The sequence below is a fragment of the Ctenopharyngodon idella genome, chromosome 15, assembly GCF_019924925.1.
Source record: "Ctenopharyngodon idella isolate HZGC_01 chromosome 15, HZGC01, whole genome shotgun sequence".
Lineage (NCBI taxonomy): Eukaryota > Metazoa > Chordata > Actinopteri > Cypriniformes > Xenocyprididae > Ctenopharyngodon > Ctenopharyngodon idella.
In genome coordinates, this window is record NC_067234.1 from 18,526,571 (window position 1) to 18,549,868 (window position 23,298).

Genomic DNA, 23,298 nt, shown 5'->3' on the forward strand with positions numbered 1-23,298 from the left:
GTTTGCTTTGAAGCATGGTAGCTGGTTTATGCTCGTCCTTGGCTGATTTGAGCTGGTTTATGCTGGTCTTTAGCTGGTCATGAGCTGGTCCTAAGCAACTAGCTCCAGCTCAGGACAAGCTTAGGACCAGCACTTGACCAACTTAAACCAGCTCAAACCAGCTTCCATGCTTCAAAACATACCTAACCAGCATATGCTGTTTTTTTTCAACAGGGAGGAGTGATCAGGTGTGGTACAGTAGCAGAATCGGTCCTGCATTGCTATTGGCTAGATTCTCAATGAGTATATTCATTGACAACGGAATGCATATTGAGTAAAGATCACCGCAAACTGTCAGCAGCTCTTCTGTAACAGTTTTGTGAACTTACAATAGGCTATGGATCGCTGGAAAGGCAGGGTTGCGATTGTCACTGGTGCTTCAGTGGGAATCGGAGCTGCAATCGCGAAGTCTCTTGTGCAGCATGGCATGAAGGTGGTCGGATGTGCCAGAAATGTGAAGCAAATTGAGGTAATTTACATTATGCATTTGTAGCAGAGGATTAAAGGTTTGCGTATGATGAAGTAAATTTTTATACGAATGAATAACGTGTGGCACGAAACAAGAGCAGGCAAACACTGAAAATTTCTGATTCCTTATTGATAAACTTTCTGCTTACTTTTTAAAGTTTGACAGTGCCCTGGTTAGTTAATGGAGAAAAAAGCAGTGTGAACATTATTCAAAATTTACACAATAAAAAGTCATACAAGTTTAAAAGAACATGATTCGGATTCATCGTTAAGCCAACAATTAAAATGCTTTACATAACATTTCATATTTCTTATAAGGACGAAGTTCTAAAACTTGGTATAATAATTAACCTTATGATTTTTTTTATGCTTGGTCCATTATTGCTTGCTGTCCCCCTGCCAATGGTTTTGAGCTTTGACCCTTTTAAAAATAAAAGTTCTTTAATGGCATCTATGGTTCCATGAAAAAACTTTAACATCCATGGAATCTTTCCATTCCATAAAAGATTCGTTATAGTGAAGAAAAAAAAAGTTTTTTTTAGAATGTTCTTCACACTAAGAAAAAATGGTTCTTTTTAGAACTGTTCACTGAAAGGTTCTTTTGGGGAACCAAAAATGGTTCTTCTATGGCATTGCTCTGAAAACCCCCTTTTGGAACCTTTATTTTTAAGAGTGTTCATGAAATTTAAATAAGTGAGTTTTCTTTCACAGAATTTGGCAGCAGAATGTGTCAGTAGTGGATTCAGCGGCACTCTGTTCCCGTATAAATGTGATCTGTCTGTGGAGGACGAAGTGTTATCCATGTTCTCCTGGATCAAAGTTCAACATCAGGGCATTGACGTGTGCATTAATAATGCTGGTTTGGCTCTTCCAGAGCCTCTATTGAGTGGCAAAACCAGTGGCTGGAGGACTATGATGGATGTAAGTAACTTGGCAGAAACACAAATAAGCAGGTGGGGTAAGATGAGCCATTTTTTACTTGTGTAGTCCTGAAGATAAGAAAAAATGAGGCAGAAGTACAATGAAAGTATCTAAAGCAATTTCAGGATGCTGCATATCACTTTAAATGATCAGAATACATCTGTGACAAAGGGTTCTAAAAATATGGCTTCTTATAAAAAAAGTGTTCCTGTGGCTCAATTTACTTATAGTTGATCCAAGTCAGTAAGTAAGTTGCACCATCTGGGTGTAAACTGGACATCTAACCGAATCTGAATCAATGTGAAATTGCAAAGATAATTTACCTCTTTTAAAAACTATTTTAATCAAATTTCCATTTACAATTAATCCTATTTCCTTTCTTAAAGCTAACTTAAACAACATAAAACCAACCAAATGGAGTTGAAATTTCAATATCTTTAATTGATTGCATTTCTGAAACAATATGTTTAACACCAAATTGTAACCTTCCCAAAAACAGACTAAACAGAGAGTTTGTTGAATAAAATTAAATATGAATGAATTAATAAATGTCACTGAAACTAATAAACATTTTAGTCAAAACGTTCTTGGCCTGGTAGTTTTTCTGCAATGTCGACCATGTTAGGCCATTAGTAGTCTCAGCCTCAGACGTCATGCCCTCGGACTGTTGGCTGAACGTCTGATGCACATGGCACACTTATCTGGAAACACTTCAGGAGTTTCAAAGTCCTCATCTGGTTGGTTGAATTCTACAGGATGTCCGGGAGACGTGTGTGTCGCGTTCTTTAACTGTCCGCCTGGAAACAAATGCCGTGACACCAAACCCCCTTGTAGAAGAACGCCATCATGTTTACAACTGTGATAACCAGGATCAAATAAACGCTGGATTTTCAAAAGTATGTGAAGTTTGCGGCTCCATTGTTGCAGTAAACTTGCACAACGTTCTTGAATTAATCATTTATTAGATGCACGCCGGTAGGGACATCGACTTTCATTTTCATGCCCCTAAACCTGACGCGGAACAAAACGAACTATGATTGGTTGCGTTACATGTCAGTCAAACGTCTTCTTGGGCAGTCCTTGGCCAATGTAAGCTGCGATAGAGTCCAGACCATCTGCTGTCAGTCTGAAGGACTGGCTATGTGAGACTAGGCCATTAGGGTCTACAGGTGGAAAGATATAAGCACCTTGTGGTTCATTTCAGAGAAGGATTTGGTGTACTTGTACACTGTTCCTATCAAATAAACTTAAGTGCCTTATGGTGGGTTAAGTTAAAACACTGGCAAAATTTACCCCATTTTGGAAAAAAACTTGCTAGCTTACCAATTCAGGCTAATATTTAGCTAGATGATTGCATGGTTTTATACATTGCTAAATCACCAGTATGAATTCTGGTGATTTAGTTGACAAGACAAAAACCGTTTTTAAAGTAAATGAGTGCCTTCCACTCCTCCCATGTGCTTCTCCATTTCACAGTCTGGCAGAAATGATGGGTGGTTCCAAAATATATGGTCACACATGACAATAAAAGTATACGGTTGTCAAGATACAGGGGGTGGATCAACTTACCCACTGGCTCATCTTACCCCACTCCCCACTTATTACTGCCAACATGAAGAATGTGTGATGTTAGTCATCTCAAAATGTTCAAATTTTCCAGGTGAATGTCTTTGGCCTGTCAGTGTGCACGCGTGAGGCTTACCAGTCCATGAAGGAAAGAAATATTGATGATGGCCATATCATTAATATTAATGGGTACTATAATGTTTTTAAGTTATATATTTTCTGCATTTATATTCCTATACCAGTGCCAGGCACCAAAGCATCCAGTTTCTTTAAATATCTTCCCATGTTTTAGTATGTGTGGACATCGTGTCCTCCACAATGCTGATCTACACTTCTACACTGCCAGCAAATATGCCGTGACTGCTCTCACTGAAGGTCTGCGACAAGAGTTACGCGAGGCCAAAACACACATACGAGCCACAGTAAGAGCAAGATGAACTTTATTTATGAAAATGATTATTGCATTTCCAATGTTCAAAGATGTGTTGGCATTACTATTGCTCTTTCTTTAACAGTCCATAAGTCCTGGTTTAGTGGAGACGGAGTTAACCTACCGGCTTTTTAGTCAAAACCCAGAAAAGGCTGCTGCTACCTACAAAAGTATGAAGGTATAGACAAATCCTGATTCTTGTCTGATTCTTGAGCATTTTGTAGGTCATTCTTTACCTTTATAATATTTAAATATCATTTTTATAGTGCCTGCAAGCAGATGACATAGCAAACGCAGTGGTGTATGTACTCAGTGCTCCTCCTCATGTTCAAGTAAGAATCATCCATCACTGGAGAAAACTATTGTGCTGCAACATTAGCATTAATGTTTGCTGTCTTTCAGCAATATTAGTTCACACTTTGTTGTAGTATATCCACATATTTGTAAGGAATAAACTTAATGATATAATAATTTAATAGTAATGTAGTTCCCTTTCGATACTTCACTCGTACTGCGTATGGGGAAAGGTCTCCTTTTTCCCCGTTACTGAAGCCTTTTTCAATAACGCAGTGTAACTGCATCGTCATTGGTTCACTCATGGAAAGTTGTTGAACCAATGACGGCGCGGCATAGCTGCGCGGCCTATGGCGACAAAGCGCGCGAAGAAGCCCGCCAAAAGAGGCGGGGCTTACGGCTATATAAGCAGGCATTTCGCCATAGGATTTCAGTTCTCTCTCCTTCAGCGACGACAACGCATTCCTTGCTGATCTCCGAGCTGAAGCCTTCGCCGCTCTAAAGAAGCTCTCGCCGCCGTCGAAGAGGCTCCCGCAGCGGACTGAGCTGAGCTCGCCGGAGGAAGACAGCGCCGGCGCCCTCGCAGACTGCCGCCTCGAGCGCCGCTCTCGAGCCGCCCGCTTCCCGCTTCCGGCCGCCTCTCAGCGCGTCTCCTGCCGCCATCCGGCGTGACTATTAGAGCTTTTTCCCGTGGTTTTTCAACGCTCTAAAAGAGCTTTTTCTCACGGCTCTCGCCACTCTAAAAGAGCTTTCAGCGGCCCTCGCCGCTCTAAAAGAGCCCCTCAAACGCCGTTTTCACGGCGGCGGCGTTGCTGCAAATGCCGCGCCACTCTTATGGCACATGCAGAGCCCCTCTGCATGATGACGACGGGCACAGTGAGTGCGTCGGCTGCCTGGGCAAGTCCCACGCAGAGGCCGCGCTCACTGAGACCTCATGCTCTCACTGCGAGAGCATGAGTCTAGCCTCTCTGCGCTCGCGGATTGCTTTCTTCACTGAAAGTGGTCACGCCGGCTCAGCCCCCGCGTGCCTCGCCCTCTCCCACTAGAGAGCAATCCCCCGTCCTGTTCTCACGCCCTGAGCTGCGTCCCTCTGCAGATGCGAGCGACCTCGTCTCATTTGGCGGATCGGATGAAGAGCCGCTCGACGACTCCATGTCTCTGAAACGGAGGGATGGGCCGGTGACTCGGACCCCGCCCACCTACCCTCGCTGGAGCCCATTGACTGCAAGCCGGGCATAGACGCCGAGCTTTTCCGCGTCCTCTCTAAGGCAGTGGAGGAACTGGACCTCGAATGGGCCCCGCCAGAAGAGCCATCGCGGAGCAGGCTTGATGAGTGGTTCCTGCCGGGCCGTCGCCAGGCCCCTTGCCAACGCTCCGCCCCGTTTTTCCCAGAGGTGCACGACGAGCTGACGAAGTCGTGGCGCGCTCCCTATTCTGCCCGCCTACGCACTACGCACCATTCAGCTCTCACCACTGTGGACGGCTCTGAAGAGAAGGGCTACGAGCACCTACCGCCCCTGGATGAAGCAGTGGCGGCTCACCTCTGTCCCCCCGCAGCTGTGGGCTGGAAGACGAAGAGGGCCCTTCCATCCAAGCCCTGCAGGACCACCTCTGCCCTGGCTGGCAGAGCCTATGCGTCCGCAGGCCAGGCTGCCTCAGCGCTGCACACCATGGCGATCTTCCAGGTGTTCCAAGCGAAGCTCCTCCGCTCTCTGGACGATTCCGGCATTGATGCACCTGCCTTTCGTGACCTCCGCAGCGCCACTGACTTAGCCCTGCGTGCCACAAAGGCCACAGCCCAGGCCATTGGACGATCCATGGCCAGCCTGGTCGTGCTCGAGCGCCATTTGTGGCTCAACCTGACCGAGATAAAGGACCTGGACAAGACGGCCTTCTTGGACGCCCCGGTCTCTCCCTCCGGTCTCTTCGGGCCAGCGGTAGAGGGCTTCACGGAACGCTTCACCGCAGCACAGAAGTCGTCCCAAGCAATGCGACACTTCCTGCCCAAGCGCTCCAGTTCTGCTTCTGCTTCCAGCCACCCCAGGCCTGCGCCGGCTCAGCAGAGCAAGACTGCCCCCTCCACCTCTCAGGCAGCACCTCCCAAGGAACAGCGCCAGCGCTCACGCCCTGCAAAGCGCTCCTCCTTCCCGAGACGTCAGGGACCCCGGCCTAAGATTTCGCTGGACCCGATGCCTCCTAAGTCTTCCTGATCTGCCAGGAAGGAAGAGGATGGGGCTAAGTCTCGCCGAGGCTGGACCACCCCAAAAGCTCCTTCGTTCAGTCTCCCCTCCGCCCCGTTTAGTTCCGGGCGTGGGAGATATGTTCAGTGTTGCGCTAACTGGGCCCACAAATGTTGCGCCCATGCAAAACGCCGTTCTCATGGCGAACACTATAAATTTTTTACCTCCTCAAAAAAGGAGCAAACTTCCTCTTCCACTCTTTCCGGTGTACGGGCCCTCGACCGGCGGTCCGTCATCCGATGCCATACAACCCCTTGTCACGCGGGCCGAGGCCTGGCAAGCCATTCCCGGGGTGTCAAGTTGGGTCCTGGGAACCATAAGTCGGGGCTACTCGCTTCAGTTTGCCTGAAGGCCCCCGCGCTTCAACGGGGTGCTTCAGACTTCAGTAAACACGGACGACGCTCATGTCCTCCGAGCCGAAGTCATGACTCTACTGAAGAAAGGAGCTATAGAAACAGTCTCCCCCTCAGAGAGCGTATCGGGGTTCTACAGTCGTTATTTCCTGGTTCCCAAGAAAGATGGCGGTCTCAGACCCATCTTAGATCTCAGAGTCTTGAACCTGTCCCTCATGAGACGGAAGTTCAAGATGTTAACGCTGGAACAGATCCTCGCGCAGATTTGCCCCGGGGACTGGTTCTGCTCGCTGGACCTGAAAGATGCTTACTTTCACATCCAGATAGCCCCTCGTCACAGACGATTCTTGAGATTCGCATTCGAGGGAGTGGCTTACCAATATACAGTCCTTCCCTTCGGGCTGTCCCTAGCTCCTCGCACTTTTACCAAGTGCATGAACGCGGCACTTTCCCCACTGAGACAGATGGGAATCCGTGTTCTGAATTATCTCGACGACTGGCTCATTCTGGCCCAGTCGAGAGCCGAGCTAGAACTCCACAGATCCGTGCTCCTCAGCCACTTGGAGTGCCTAGGATCAACTTTGCCAAGAGCTCGCTGCTTCCCAGCCAACACATCACGTTCCTGGGTGCAGTTTTCCACTCAGTCCGTATGACGGCGGTAGTCTCGCCAGAGCGCCCTGGCCATTCAGCAGCTCGCGGCTTCAGTCAGAAACAGAGCCTACCTCCCTCTGAAGTTCTTCCAGAGGATGCTAGGGCTGATGGCTTCCGCCTTCCCGGTTCTGCAGCTCGGCCTTCTCCGGATGCGGCCTCTGCAATACTGGTTGAAATTTCGGGTCCCTCCTCACGCCTGGCGGCACGGCCGCCTGCGTCTCAGGGTCAATCAGGCCTGTTTGACAGCTCTGAAACCCTGGACGAACCCTGTATGGTTCAGTCTTGGAGTACCCCTACAGGCGGTGTCCAGAAGGACAGTACTCTCGACAGATGCGTCCAACATGGGTTGGGGCGCTCTTTGCGAGGGCAGACCGGCCTTCGGCTCGTGGTCTCGCGAAGAAAGCCATCTGCATATCAACTGCCTCGAGATGTTGGCAGTGTTCCGAGCCCTTCAGGCGTTTCAGGCATACCTGACGGGACGCCACGTCCTAGTCCAGTCGGACAGCATGACAGTGGTGTCGTATATAAATCACCAGGGCGGCCTTTCGTCCAGCCGCTTATGCGCACTGGCGAAACGTCTTCTGGAGTGGGCATTTCCGAGGTTACAGTCGCTCAAAGCGACTCACATACCCGGGAGAACAAACTTGGGAGCAGATATGCTATCTCAGAGCAACGTCCCCTCAGACGAGTGGATGCTCCACCCCCAGACGGTTCTCACGATCTGGAAGTTCTTCGGGAGGGCAGAGATAGACCTCTTCGCCTCAGAAGACAACTCTCACTGCCCAATTTATTTCTCGAAGGAGGAAGATGCTCTGGCCCACGACTGGCCCTGCACCCTCCTTTACGCTTTTCCCCCGATCGCTCTGATCCCTCAGGTTATCAGACGAGTCAGGGAAGACAAGCACAGAGTCCTCCTAGTGGCCCCACTCTGGAGGAGCCAAATCTGGTCCTCAGAGCTGTTCAGGCTTTCCACGGAAGCCCCGTGGCCGATCCCCCTGAGACAGGACCTCCTTTCTCAGGCGAACAGGACGATCTGGCATCCCCAGCCAGAACTCTGGGCTCTGCACCTCTGGTCCCTCGATGGGAGCCTCCAAACCTCCCAGGGGACGTGCTAGATACCATCTCTTAGGCGAGAGCCCCGTCCACGAGACGCCTCTACGCCCAGAAATGGTCGGTCTTTGTTGACTGGTGCTCTGCACGCAGCATAGACCCTGTGGAGTGTGACGTATCACCGATACTGTCATTCCTCCAGGAGCGTTTAGATATGGGTCGCACCCCTTCAACGCTCAAGGTTTACGTAGCAGCCATCGCAGCGTTTCACGCTCCTATCGCTGGCCAGTCAGTGGGACGAAACAGCCTTGTGGTGCGTTTCTTGAGAGGTTCTAGGCGATTGAATCCACCTCGTCCTCTCACTGTTCCCACCTGGGACCTCTCTTTGGTCCTCAGAGCTCTCAAAGGGCCCCCCTTTGAGCCACTGCGTTCAGCTGACCTCAGGCCCCTGACACTCAAAACCGCTCTGCTCCTTGCACTAGCATCGGTCAAACGAGTCGGCGACTTGCAGGCCCCCTCTGTGAGCCCTGCATGCCTTGAGTTCGGGCCCAACGACTCCAAAGTCGTTCTGAAACCTAGGCATGGCTACGTTCCTAAGGTGCTCTCGACTCCATTCAGAGCACAGGTCATTTCCCTCTCATCGCTTCCTCCGTCGTCGGACGAGCGAGAGCTGGAATTACTCTGCCCTTTCAGGGCATTGAGGACCTATGTTGAGCGATCACAGCCTTTCCGGCAATCCGATCAGCTCTTTATCTGCTTTGGCGGCCGCACAAAAGGGTCTTCGGTCTGAAAGCAACATCTTTCGCGTTGGATAGTCGACGCTATTGCTCTTTGCTACTCCTCTATGGGCCTCAACTGCCCCATAGGAGTTAGAGCCCACTCCACTAGAGGAATGGCTTCCTCTTGGGCATGGTCCAGTGGAGTTCCTATTAAAGACATCTGTGAGGCGGCCGGCTGGTCCTCACCGTCCACTTTTGTCAGATTTTATAACTTGGATATCCCGACCTTACAAGCTCGGGTCCTCTCGGTATGATACGGCGGCCTCTATCGAGCTCCGCCTCATGCCACCCCGGGAGTTAGCTCCCCTCTTGCAAGTGTAACACATGGGTTCGACGGCTCCGGCCCTCTCACTTGTCCACTGGTCCCCTCACGGTGTCCAAGACAAGTTCAGTCGTTCCTTGCCGTGGCACGGCGCGGTTGAATTCGTTCCCCATACGCAGTACGAGTGAAGTATCGAAAGGGAACGTACTCGGTTACTAACGTAACCTCGGTTCCCTGAGATACGGAACGAGTACTGCGTTACATGCCGTGCCACGAGGCTGCGGCTTCAGTGTCGTCGCTTCAGTCGTATGACCTGAAATCCTATGGCGAAATGCCTGCTTATATAGCCGTAAGCCCCGCCTCTTTTGGCGGGCTTCTTCGCGCGCTTTGTCACCATAGGCCGCGCAGCTATGCCGCGCCGTCATTGGTTCAACAACTTTCCATGAGTGAACCAATGACGATGCAGTTACACTGCGTTATTGAAAAAGGCTTCAGTAACGGGGAAAAAGGAGACCTTTCCCCATACGCAGTACTCGTTCCGTATCTCAGGGAACCGAGGTTACGTTAGTAACCGAGTACGTTTTTTCTTTGCTTTCTGTAGATTGGTGACATTCAGATGAGACCAGTGGAGCAGTTGACATAAACTGAGAAGATAAACATGATCAAGTGCCAAAATCAAGGATCAACGTTCACAGATGATCAAAGATCACAGACGTGTCCAATATAATAGGATACTATGATGTAAATTATTGTCAAATCACTACATTTTTAAGTGCATTTTGTAAAAACACAAAACACTTTTCTGTGTCATCATGATGTTTGTTTTTATTGTAACTGACATGATTTTGATAAATACTTGAGGTGCTTTTCTAATAGCTCTTTCTGGTTTTCTTGTAATAAAAATGCCAATATTCAATAGAGAACTGCAAGGAGAATAAAGTCTATTTTTTATGATTATTTTACCTCACAAACGTGGTTTTATCTTATGTATTGGAACCTACGCATTTCCACGTTTTTATTAAAGAGTTCTTAAGTATAAGTTCCTAAGTATAAACGAGAGCAAAGGTAAAGTAAAACTCACTGGACGGGACGCTTTGGGTCATTTCAAACGCAAGTGACAGTTGTGGTTTTGGACGCAGAGGTGTTGTTTGCCGCAAAATGAATTTTGCTGTCGTACTTCATGAATATTTTCTTCTGGGTGTCATTTACAATAGCCATAATTCACTGCATTTATTATTACTATTATTACTTTTTTCTTTTGTTGTGGCAATTGCTAAAGAATAAGACAAAAGTGTTGCTATTGCAAATATCGTGGGGTCGTTTGTATAAGCCTACTCTATGCGAAATAATAGTGGAATCGGACGTTCATTGCTGTTGGCTAGATTCTCAGGGAGTGTTCGTTTACATAAGGGATTGCAGTTAAGATCTGCAAACTCGCAGCAGCTCTTGTGAGAGTTTTGTGAACTTGTAACATGGATCGCTGGAAAGGCAGGGTTGCGCTTGTCACTGGTGCTTCAGTGGGAATCGGAGCTGCAATCGCGAAGTCTCTTGTGCAGCATGGCATGAAGGTGGTCGGATGTGCCAGAAATGTGAAGCAAATTGAGGTAATTATACACAGCTATCTGAGGAATTAAAGGGTTAGTTCACCCAAAAATGAAAATTCTGTCATTAATGACTCACCCTCGTGCTGTTCCACACCCGTAAGACCTTCGTTGATCTTCGGAACACAAATTAAGATATTTTTGTTTAAATCCGATGGCTCCGTGAGGCCTACATAGGGAGCAATGACATTTCCTCTCTCAAGATCCATAAAGGTACTAAAAACATATTTAAATCAGTTCATGTGAGTACAGTGGTTCAATATTAATATTATAGAGCGAAGAGAATATTTTTGGTGCGCCAAAAAAAAAAAAAAAAACGACTTATTTAGTGATGGCCGATTTCAAAACACTGCTTCAGGAAGATTCGGAGCGTAATGAATCAGCGTGTCGAATCATGATTCGGATCGCGTGTCAAACCGCCAAACTGCTGAAATCATGTGACTCTGGAGCTCCGAACTGCGGATTCGACACGCTGATTCATTATGCTCCGAAGCTTCCTGAAGCAGTGTTTTGAAATCGGCCATCACTAAATAATTCTTATTTTTATTTTATTTATTTTTTTTGTAATAATTAAGTATATTAAATCACACAAATATACTTTATGTATTTAATCTCACTTTATTAACCAATGTCTTTGCTGCTGACCTTCAATTATTGAATTCAACCATACAAATAAGCAAAAATGACTTTAGATTAGATTTAGAAAAAAGAGCGTTGAACTTCCTTCTCCTGTATCCTATTCTTCTTTAATCCAGAATGGCAGCAGAGCTGAAAGGTTTGTTTGAGCTGCGCCCTCTACTGTACAGGTGTAAAAATGCATTTCCTTCCTTTGTTGTTATTAAAAAACAAACAAGCAAGCCCAGCCCAGGTGAGAAAATGTAACTAACGCAATGGGAGTAACGCAATATTTTAATGCATTACTTTTAAAAATGACTTTCCCCAACACTGCTGATGACGTGTTTACTAGCGCGAAGTTGTGACAACCTGTCACTCACATGAGATCACAGCAATAGCAAATTGCTGTCATCCAATCAATTCCCAATGGACAAAATTTAAGTCCTGCCCTACATTTTTTTCTTGTTAAAGAAGCCATTTCACTCAGATGTAGGCTATGTCACACAATAGGAAAGAAAAGATGATCGCAATCTTTGTTTTGTGCCAAAAAAATGCCATCTCAGACCTCATTTGCAAGTGGTTCGGATAAATATGTCTGCTAAAAGAATTAATTGTAAATACTGAAAGCTGTGGACAAAGGTTATTCAATAAGAACAATGCAATGTATATTAGATTTTGTCAAAATAGTTTGATATAACAGCATTAATAATAGTTTTGAGCTTTAAAACCTTCATGAAATATGAATTTCAAAGAACTTTTTCCTTTCACAGAATTTGGCAGCAGAATGTGTCAGTAGTGGATTCAGCGGCACTCTGTTCCCGTATAAATGTGATCTGACTGTGGAGGACGAAGTGTTATCCATGTTCTCCTGGATCAAAGTTCAACATCAGGGCATTGACGTGTGCATTAATAATGCTGGTTTGGCTCTCCTAGAGCCTCTATTGAGTGGTAAAACCAGTGGCTGGAAGACTATGATGGATGTAAGTAACTCAATAGGCAAATATTCCTGATGCCAACATGAAGAATGTGTGATGTTAGTCCTCTCAAAATGTTACATTTTTCCAGGTGAATGTCATTGGCCTGTCAGTGTGTACCCGTGAGGCTTACCAGTCCATGAAAGAAAGAAAAGTTGATGATGGCCACATCATTAATATTAACAGGTACAGTAGAATTTTATTTCACCTTTTGTATGCATATTCAGGAGGCACCAAAGTATTCAGTATCTTAAAATATGTGTTTTAGTATTTGTGGGCACCGGGTCATCAACAACGCTGATGCACACTTCTACACTGCCAGCAAATATGCCGTGACTGCTCTCACTGAAGGTCTGCGACAAGAGTTACGCGAGGCCAAAACACACATACGAGCCACAGTAAGAGCAGGATGAACTTTATTTATGAAAATGATTATTGCATTTCCAATGTTCAAAGATGTGTTGGCATTACTATTGCTCTTTCTTTAACAGTCCATAAGTCCTGGTTTAGTGGAGACGGAGTTAACCTACCGGCTTTTTAGTCAAAACCCAGAAAAGGCTGCTGCTACCTACAAAAGTATGAAGGTATAGACAAATCCTGATTCTTGTCTGATTCTTGAGCATTTTGTAGGTCATTCTTTACCTTTATAATATTTAAATATCATATTTATAGTGCCTGCAAGCAGATGACATAGCAAATGCAGTGGTGTATGTACTCAGTGCTCCTCCTCATGTTCAAGTAAGAATCATCCATCACTGGAGAAAACTATTGTGCTGCAACATTAGCATTAATGTTTGCTGTCTTTCAGCAATATTAGTTCACACTTTGTTGTAGTATATCCACATATTTGTAAGGAATAAACTTGATGATATAATAATTTAATAGTAATGTAGTTTTTTCTTTGCTTTCTGTAGATTGGTGACATTCAGATGAGACCAGTGGAGCAGTTGACATAAACTGAGAAGATAAACATGATCAAGTGCCAAAATCAAGGATCAAAGTTCACAGATGATCAAAGATCACAGACGTGTCCAATATAATAGGATACTATGATGTAAATTATTGTCAAATCACTACATTTTTAAGTGCATTTTGTAAAACACAAAACACTTTTCTGTGTCATCATGATGTTTGTTTTTATTGTAACTGACATGATTTTGATAAATACTTGAGGTGCTTTTCTAATAGCTCTTTCTGGTTTTCTTGTAATAAAAATGCCAATATTCAATAGAGAACTGCAAGGAGAATAAAGTCTATTTTTTATGATTATTTTTACCTCACAAACGTGGTTTTATCTTATGTATTGGAACCTACGCATTTCCACGTTTTTATTAAAGAGTTCTTAAGTATAAGTTCCTGAGTATAAACGAGAGCAAAGGTAAAGTAAAACTTACTGGACGGGACGCTTTGGGTCATTTCAAACGCAAGTGACAGTTGTGGTTTTGGACGCAGAGGTGTTGTTTGCCGCAAAATAAATTTTGCTGTCGTACTTCATGAATATTTTCTTCTGGGTGTCATTTACAATAGCCATAATTCACTGCATTTATTATTACTATTATTACTTTTTTCTTTTGTTGTGGCAATTGCTAAAGAATAAGACAAAAGTGTTGCTATTGCAAATATCGTGGGGTCGTTTGTATAAGCCTACTCTATGCGAAATAATAGTGGAATCGGACGTTCATTGCTATTGGCTAGATTCTCAGGGAGTGTTCGTTTACATAAGGGATTGCAGTTAAGATCTGCAAACTCGCAGCAGCTCTTGTGAGAGTTTTGTGAACTTGTAACATGGATCGCTGGAAAGGCAGGGTTGCGCTTGTCACTGGTGCTTCAGTGGGAATCGGAGCTGCAATCGCGAAGTCTCTTGTGCAGCATGGCATGAAGGTGGTCGGATGTGCCAGAAATGTGAAGCAAATTGAGGTAATTATACACAGCTATCTGAGGAATTAAAGGGTTAGTTCACCCAAAAATGAAAATTCTGTCATTAATGACTCACCCTCGTGCCGTTTTACACCCGTAAGACCTTCGTTGATCTTCGGAACACAAATTAAGATATTTTTGTTTAAATCCGATGGCTCCGTGAGGCCTACATAGGGAGCAATGACATTTCCTCTCTCAAGATCCATAAAGGTACTAAAAACATATTTAAATCAGTTCATGTGAGTACAGTGGTTCAATATTAATATTATAGAGCGAAGAGAATATTTTTGGTGCGCCAAAATAAATAAATAAATAAATAACGACTTATTTAGTGATGGCCGATTTCAAAACACTGCTTCAGGAAGATTCGGAGCGTAATGAATCAGCGTGTCGAATCATGATTCGGATCGCGTGTCAAACCGCCAAACTGCTGAAATCACGTGACTCTGGAGCTCCGAAGCTTCCTGAAGCAGTGTTTTGAAATCGGCCATCACTAAATAATTCGTTATTTTTATTTTTTGTAATAATTAAGTATATTAAATCACACAAATATACTTTATGTATTTAATCTCACTTTATTAACCAATGTCTTTGCTGCTGACCTTCAATTATTGAATTCAACCATACAAATAAGCAAAAATGACTTTAGATTAGATTTAGAAAAAAGAGCGTTGAACTTCCTTCTCCTGTATCCTATTCTTCTTTAATCCAGAATGGCAGCAGAGCTGAAAGGTTTGTTTGAGCTGCGCCCTCTACTGTACAGGTGTAAAAATGCATTTCCTTCCTTTGTTGTTATTAAAAAACAAACAAGCAAGCCCAGCCCAGGTGAGAAAATGTAACTAACGCAATGGGAGTAACACAATATTTTAATGCATTACTTTTAAAAATGACTTTCCCCAACACTGCTGATGACGTGTTTACTAGCGCGAAGTTGTGACAACCTATCACTCACATGAGATCACAGCAATAGCAAATTGCTGTCATCCAATCAATTCCCAATGAACAAAATTTAAGTCCTGCCCTACATTTTTTTCTTGTTGAAGAAGCCATTTCACTCAGATGTAGGCTATGTCACACAATAGGAAAGAAAAGATGATCGCAATCTTTGTTTTGTGCCAAAAAAATGCCATCTCAGACCTCATTTGCAAGTGGTTCGGATAAATATGTCTGCTAAAAGAATTAAATGTAAATACTGAAAGCTGTGGACAAAGGTTATTCAATAAGAACAATGCAATGTATATTGGATTTTGTCAAAATAGTTTGATATAACAGCATTAATAATAGTTTTGAGCTTTAAAACCTTCATGAAATATGAATTTCAAAGAACTTTTTCCTTTCACAGAAATTGGCAGCAGAATGTGTCAGTAGTGGATTCAGCGGCACTCTGTTCCCGTATAAATGTGATCTGACTGTGGAGGACGAAGTGTTATCCATGTTCTCCTGGATCAAAGTTCAACATCAGGGCATTGACGTGTGCATTAATAATGCTGGTTTGGCTCTGCCAGAGCCTCTATTGAGTGGTAAAACCAGTGGCTGGAAGACTATGATGGATGTAAGTAACTCAATAGGCAAATATTCCTGATGCCAACATGAAGAATGTGTGATGTTAGTCCTCTCAAAATGTTAAATTTTTCCAGGTGAATGTCATTGGCCTGTCAGTGTGTACCCGTGAGGCTTACCAGTCCATGAAAGACAGAAAAGTTGATGATGGCCACATCATTAATATTAACAGGTACAGTAGAATTTTATTGCACCTTTTGTATGCATATTCAGGAGGCACCAAAGTATTCAGTATCTTAAAATATGTGTTTTAGTATTTGTGGGCACCGGGTCATCAACAGCGCTGATGCACACTTATACACTGCCAGCAAATATGCCGTGACTGCTCTCACTGAAGGTCTGCGACAAGAGTTACGCGAGGCCAAAACACACATACGTGCCACAGTAAGACCTGCTTCAGATCAACGCTTTATTTATGTAATATGATTATTACATGTCCAAAGACTTGTTGGCACTAAGATCGCTCTTTCTTTAACAGGGTATATCTCCTGGTTTAGTGGAGACAGAATTTGCCTACCGTCTCTATAGTGAAAACCAAGAAAAGGCTGAGGCTATGTACAAAAGTTATAAGGTATAGACAAGTTCTCATTCATTTCTACACGTGTTGTAGGTCATCATTTACACATTTAAATATTTAAATATCATATTCACAGTGCCTGCAAGCAGCTGACATAGCAAACGCAGTGGTGTATGTCCTCAGTGCTCCTCCTCATGTTCAAGTAAGAATCATCCATATTGTGCAGTTAATGTTTGCTGTCAGTTTTCTGATTATGAGATGAATGGGATGTTTTGTTGAAATGAGCCTCATGTAACAAAGCTGAGAAGACTTAAATCTTTGTTCTTTATGCCGATACAGAATCGATTTGAGCAGCAGTGGGAAATTTCCTAGATAAAATCTTATGGCTGATTTTTTTTTATATATAATAGTGTTTTCTTTCTCTTTGTGTAGATTGGTGACATTGAGATAACGCCCGTTGAGCAGATGATGTAACAGATAAACAGGATCAAGCGTCTCTGACACCTCGTGACAATAATCAAGTACAGAACACTGCTCTGCCTCACCTTGAAGTGAAATTTTGTATAATTATTGTTTAATTTACTATTTTATTTACTACACAGTAAAATCCCCAGAGTTAAATTAACTCTGCTCAGAGTACATTTGGTCCCTCTCTGAATAGTGTTAAAATAACACTGAAGCAGAGTTTAAGTTAATGAGATAATTAAGCTATTAATTAAGTGATGATTAAACATTAATGATGAACACCTGCTGTTAACAAACAGAATCACTGAAGAAAAGAGAAACACAAGAACTACAACTGAGTTAAGCCAAAACCATTTAATTGAAATCAACTGAAGATAAAAGTCATTAAATCTCACTAGATCTGATTAAAAGATCTGATTCACTTATTACTAACCAGATTGACTTTATTTCTGTCACAAGTCTAAAGAAGTTCTTATTGAGAATTAACAGAGGTTTAGATGTTGCTGTTTTATTGGTTAAAAATCTATGCCACCATCGTAGTGGTCAGGGTTTGTTTTAATTGGGCTCTTGACCCTTTTATGTTTTTAAAATAGATTGTGTTTGAGCAATTGCAATAGTGTTTCATATCAAACACTTGTACATTGCTGAATCCAAAGACTGAAGGAGCAGATCAGCTTGAATTTGCTGCTTGAGAGCATTTTGAATTAGTATCACAAAGAGGTCTCCTTCTCTTTGGTTTCTTGACAGCTATTACAACAATGCAACAACAACAAAAAAATCCATTAAACAAATGCCACCATAATGCTTCTGTGGTAAAAATGAACAGCTATTACTGCTCAGGCTTATACATGAAAACATAGCATACAATCCTCAACAGTGGTGACAATAATTATTCATACTGCAGTGCATGATGGGAGTTTTGTCCTATGATGATACCCAGCATGCATTGCAGCATGAAGCATGTTTTTTTTTATCACCATTGTTGAGATTCATATGCTGATTCTTGATGTCTCTGTGTGTCTAAGTGATGCTGTAGTTAAATTTTTTTTTATGCACTGCATGGTTTTAAAATTACTCAATATAGCCGTTTACTGCAGCACTTTCTCTTCAAAATGTACAAATGACAAAACATATGATCAGTTGCTTCGGATGCAATCAGGCAATCTCACAATGACTACATCATATAAAAACAGCAAATATCTGCTCACTGTAAAGCACTGACTTCACTGTTTCCCAACAACATATGCATTTTTGGAAAGAAAAATCTAACACAGAAATTCAAAGGTCAAGAGCCCAACTTAAGCAAATGCTGAGCTCCTTGATGGTGGTGTCTTTTTTCTTTTCTTTTCTTTTCTTTTCTTTTCTTTTCTTTTCTTGACCAATAAACCTCTGTTAATTCTCAATTTTGTAGATATGAGAAAATAAAGTCAATCTGGTTAGTAATATGTGAAGCTGGTGATGCTGTTTGTGGAGTTGTTTAATCAGATCTACAGAGATTTAACGATTTTATCTTCAGTTTCTTCAGTTTTTATCTAAGGCTGTGACTGAAGTCAGTTGTAGTTCTTGTGTTTCTCTTTTCTTCAGTGATTCTGCTTGTTAACAGCAGGTGTTTATCATTATTGCTCAATCATCACTTAATTAATTGCTTAATTATTTCATTAACTTTAACTCTGCTTCAGTGTTATTTTAACACTATTTAGAGAGGGACCAAATGTACTCTCAGTAGAGTTGATTTAACTCTGGGTATTTTGCTGTGTAATAATAGTACATTTACTATTCTTGCAAATGTTACTAAAAAGACTAAAATCAGGGTTTTTACAAACTAAATACTCTTGGTTCTGTTTTAATTAAACATTAAAACAATTATCAGGCTTGCAAAATGCAGAATCAGTGTCGTTTATTTTGCTTGACATATTGATGAACATTTAGAGGCAAAGAACCAGTGCTGATACTTCTCCACACACATTACTTCAGCTCTGAAATTACAGCTTAGCATTGCAGGGTCACATTGCATCATTGGCTTAAATCAGAGTAATGTATTGACTTTAGTAACACAAAACCATAAACACTTGTAACCTGATACATTAACACACAACATCTCAATACATTTTTGAAAAAAAAAAAAGAAAAAAAAAAAAACTATCCTGCGGAATCAGTAATATTTAGTTAGCTTTACATAGTGAAAAATGTTTACAAGTGAACAAATTCTGTAAGAATTAATGATAAAAAATCTTCAAAACATTTGCATTCACTTCTGAAGACTTTAAGTCTATAAGTGCAACTATAAGTGCAGTATTTTATGATACATTTATGGTGATTTTTATTTTTATTTTATTTTGGAGATGACATCTCAAGTCCTTATTCATTATATGGCAAAGAACAGCAAATATATTTTTCAAACATGTTTTATAGGTAAAGGAAATCATACGAGTTTGAACAATATCATATATTCAGATGAGACCCATGGAGCAGATGACAAACTGAGAAGATAAACATGATCAGGTGCCAAGATCAAAGATCACAGACGTGTCTAATATAATAGGATACTATTATGTAAATTATTGTCAAATCACTACATTTTGAAGTGCATTTTGTAAAAACACAAAACACTTTTCTGTGTCATCATGATGTTTGTTTTTATTGTAACTGACATGATTTTGATAAATACTTGAGGTGCTTTTCTAATAGCTCTTTCTGGTTTTCTTGTAATAAAAATGCCAATATTCAATAGAGAACTGCAAGGAGAATAAAGTCTATTTTTTATGATTATTTTTACCTCACAAACGTGGTTTTATCTTATGTATTGGAACCTACGCATTTCCACGTTTTTATTAAAGAGTTCTTAAGTATAAGTTCCTAAGTATAAACGAGAGCAAAGGTAAAGTACAACCCACTGGACGGGACGCTTTTAGGGTCATTTCCAACGCAAGTGACATTTGTGGTTTTGGACGCAGAGGTGTTGTTTGCCGCAAAATGAATTTTGCTGTCGTACTTCATGAATATTTTCTTCTGGTTGTCACTTACAATAGCCATAATTAACTGCAAGACAACAGCAGCACATTTGAACATCTGAACAGTGTGTTGCTCACTTTGACTTATGGATCTTGATTTGTTATTACTTTTTTCTTTTGTTGTGGCAATTGCTAAAGAATAAGACAAAAGTGTTGCTATTGCAAATATCGTGGGGTCGTTTGTATAAGCCTACTCTATGCGAAATAATAGTAGAATCGGAAGTTCATTGCTATTGGCTAGATTCTCAGGGAGTGTTCGTTTACATAAGGGATTGCAGTTAAGATCTGCAAACTCGCAGCAGCTCTTGTGAGAGTTTTGTGAACTTGTAACATGGATCGCTGGAAAGGCAGGGTTGCGCTTGTCACTGGTGCTTCAGTGGGAATCGGAGCTGCAATCGCGAAGTCTCTTGTGCAGCATGGCATGAAGGTGGTCGGATGTGCCAGAAATGTGAAGCAAATTGAGGTAATTATATACAGCTATCTGAGGAATTAAAGTTTGCATATGGTGCTGATTGCTGACGAAAAAAAACGGCATCGTGTGGAAATCGAAAGTTATAGACTAACGTTATATGTTAAAATAACGCCTCGCACGATACACGAGCAGGCAAAAAAAAGTTTGAGATACTCTGCAGAGTGTTCAGTTATCAAATAGGCTTGGTAATTTATATGAATTTGATTTCTGTCAGCATTCAGGCTACTCACTTTCATCATATAATTTAAAATCTGTACGTTTGTTTTCTTGGAACACAAAATGGGGACATTTTTAAAGTTGTGTCTCTTTTCAAGTGCCCACTGCACTGACTAAAAGTCACCATGAAATCAAACTGGGCAGTTTTTGTTTTTTTATATGGAATATTGCAGTATTTTAAATTAATGTGCCCTTGTATTCTTTAATCAAATAACTTCCCCTTCCACTTGCAACAACATCTCTTCTCTGCTAACCAGTTTTGGGGGTAACGAATTACAAGTAATTTGAGTTACGTAATCAGATCACTTTTTCAAGTAACTACCCAGGTAGCATCAATGATCGAAATAACGTTGAATCAATGTTAATGTGTCAACGTTAACTGCATTGAATCAATGTCACTTTTGCACCCGCAAAAAGGTTTGGTTTGCTCTACTGTACAGGTGTAAATATCCATTTCCTTCAGCCTGAGGCTCATTCAATTCACTTTTGGTGTGAAAGGGCCTTAACATTTGCCAAAAATATAACTTTTTTTGTTGTTATTAACAAACAAACAAGCAAGCCCAGCCCGGGTGAGAAAAAATAACGCAAAGTAATGTAACACATTACTTTTCATAAAAAGTAACTAACGCAATGGGAGTAACGCAATATTTTAATGCATTACTTTTAAAAATGACTTTCCCCAACACTGCTGATGACGTGTTTACTAGCGCGAAGTTGTGACAACCTATCACTCACATGAGATCACAGCAATAGCAAATTGCTGTCATCCAATCAATTCCCAATGGACAAAATTTAAGTCCTGCCCTACATTTTTTTCTTGTTGAAGAAGCCATTTCACTCAGATGTAGGCTATGTCACACAATAGGAAAGAAAAGATGATCGCAATTTTCATTTTGTGCCAAAAAAATGCCATCTCAGACCTCATTTGCAAGTGGTTCGGATAAATATGTCTGCTAAAAGAATTAAATGTAAATACTGAAAGCTGTGGACAAAGGTTATTCAATAAGAACAATGCAGTGTATATTGGATTCTGTCAAAATAGTTTGATATAACAGCATTAATAATAGTTTTGAGCTTTAAAACCTTCGTGAAATATGAATCTCAAAGAACTTTTTCCTTTCACAGAATTTGGCAGCAGAATGTGTCAGTAGTGGATTCAGCGGCACTCTGTTCCCGTATAAATGTGATCTGACTGTGGAGGACGAAGTGTTATCCATGTTCTCCTGGATCAAAGTTCAACACCAGGGCATTGACGTGTGCATTAATAATGCTGGTTTGGCTCTGCCAGAGCCTCTATTGAGTGGTAAAACCAGTGGCTGGAAGACTATGATGGATGTAAGTAACTCAATAGGCAAATATTCCTGATGCTAACATGAAGAATGTGTGATGTTAGTCCTCTCAAAATGTTAAATTTTTCCAGGTGAATGTCATTGGCCTGTCAGTGTGTACCCGTGAGGCTTACCAGTCCATGAAAGAAAGAAAAGTTGATGATGGCCACATCATTAATATTAACAGGTACAGTAGAATTTTATTGCACCTTTTGTATGCATATTCAGGAGGCACCAAAGTATTCAGTATCTTAAAATATGTGTTTTAGTATTTGTGGGCACCGGGTCATCAACAACGCTGATGCACACTTCTACACTGCCAGCAAATATGCCGTGACTGCTCTCACTGAAGGTCTGCGACAAGAGTTACGCGAGGCCAAAACACACATACGTGCCACAGTAAGAGCTGCTTCAGATCAACACTTTATATATGTAATATGATTATTACATGTCCAAAGACTTGTTGGCACTAAGATCGCTCTTTCTTTAACAGGGTATATCTCCTGGTTTAGTGGAGACAGAATTTGCCTACCGTTTCTATAGTGAAAACCAAGTAAAGGCTGAGGCTACGTACAAAAGTTATAAGGTATAGACAAGTTTTCATTCATTTCTACACATGTTGTAGGTCATCATTTACACATTTAAATATTTAAATATCATATTCACAGTGCCTGCAAGCAGCTGACATAGCAAACGCAGTGGTGTATGTCCTCAGTGCTCCTCCTTATGTTCAAGTAAGAATCATCCATATTGTGCAGTTAATGTTTGCTGTCAGTTTTCTGATTATGAGATGAATGGGATGTTTTGTTGAAATGAGCCTCATGTGACAAAGCTGAGAAGACTTAAATCTTTGTTCTTTATGCCGATACAGAATCGATTTGAGCAGCAGTGGGAAATTTCTTAGATAGAATCTTATGGCTGATTTTTTTTATATATAATAGTGTTTTCTTTCTCTTTGTGTAGATTGGTGACATTGAGATAACGCCCGTTGAGCAGATGATGTAACAGATAAACAGGATCAAGCGTCTCTGACACCTCGTGACAATAATCAAGTACAGAACACTGCTCTGCCTCACCTTGAAGTGAAATTTTGTATAATTACTGTTTAATTTACTATTTTATTTACTAATAATAGTACATTTACTATTCTTGCAAATGTTACTAAAAAGACTAAAATCAGGTTTTTTAGAAACTAAATACTCTTGGTTCTGTTTTAATTAAACATTAAAACAATTATCAGGCTTGCAAAATGCAGAATCAGTGTCGTTTATTTTGCTTGACATATTGATGAACATTTAGAGGCAAAGAACCAGTGCTGATACTTCTCCACAAACATTACTTCAGCTCTGAAATTACAGCTTAGCATTGCAGGGTCACATTGCATCATTGGCTTAAATCAGACTGAGTAATGTGTTGACTTTAGTAACACAAAACCATAAACACTTGTAACCTGATACATTAACACACAACATCTTAATACATTTTTGAAAAAAAAAAAGAAAAAAAACCTCTCCTGCGGAATCAGTAATATTTAGTTAGCTTTACATAGTGAAAAATGTTTACAAGTGA

The 23,298-nt window shown here is 41.7% G+C and overlaps 2 protein-coding genes across 13 annotated transcripts in view; both read left to right on the top strand.

Moving 5' to 3' along the window:
* The window catches only part of dhrs11b.1 (dehydrogenase/reductase 11b, tandem duplicate 1), a 33,641-nt gene extending 14,204 nt beyond the window's left edge, over positions 1–19,437 (top strand). The window contains exons 1-8 of one of the 12 annotated variants that reach the window (XM_051861386.1): positions 207–508; positions 1,219–1,428; positions 3,089–3,183; positions 3,287–3,416; positions 3,510–3,602; positions 3,691–3,756; positions 16,670–16,758; positions 19,115–19,437. In XM_051861386.1, the coding sequence (XP_051717346.1) occupies positions 377–508; positions 1,219–1,428; positions 3,089–3,183; positions 3,287–3,416; positions 3,510–3,602; positions 3,691–3,756; positions 16,670–16,711 (768 nt within the window). In that variant the 5' untranslated portion in view covers positions 207–376 and the 3' untranslated portion in view covers positions 16,712–16,758; positions 19,115–19,437. Of the gene's footprint in view, positions 1–206; positions 509–1,218; positions 1,429–3,088; positions 3,184–3,286; positions 3,417–3,509; positions 3,603–3,690; positions 3,757–9,654; positions 9,977–10,450; positions 10,658–12,039; positions 12,250–12,334; positions 12,430–12,511; positions 12,642–12,734; positions 12,828–12,915; positions 12,982–13,157; positions 13,479–13,972; positions 14,161–15,502; positions 15,713–15,797; positions 15,893–15,974; positions 16,105–16,198; positions 16,292–16,373; positions 16,440–16,669; positions 18,583–19,114 lie in introns of those variants that run through there. The other 11 variants (XM_051861381.1, XM_051861385.1, XM_051861383.1 and 8 more) reach the window with 11 other exon arrangements.
* Positions 19,438–19,938: 501 nt separating this feature from the next.
* Positions 19,939–22,979, top strand: LOC127495020 (dehydrogenase/reductase SDR family member 11-like). Its single transcript, XM_051861394.1, has 7 exons — positions 19,939–20,176; positions 21,527–21,736; positions 21,822–21,916; positions 21,999–22,128; positions 22,223–22,315; positions 22,398–22,463; positions 22,693–22,979. The coding sequence occupies exons 1-7, from the start codon at positions 20,045–20,047 to the stop codon at positions 22,732–22,734; spliced, it is 768 nt and encodes a 255-aa protein (XP_051717354.1). The 5' UTR covers positions 19,939–20,044; the 3' UTR covers positions 22,735–22,979.
* Positions 22,980–23,298: the final 319 nt, after the last annotated feature.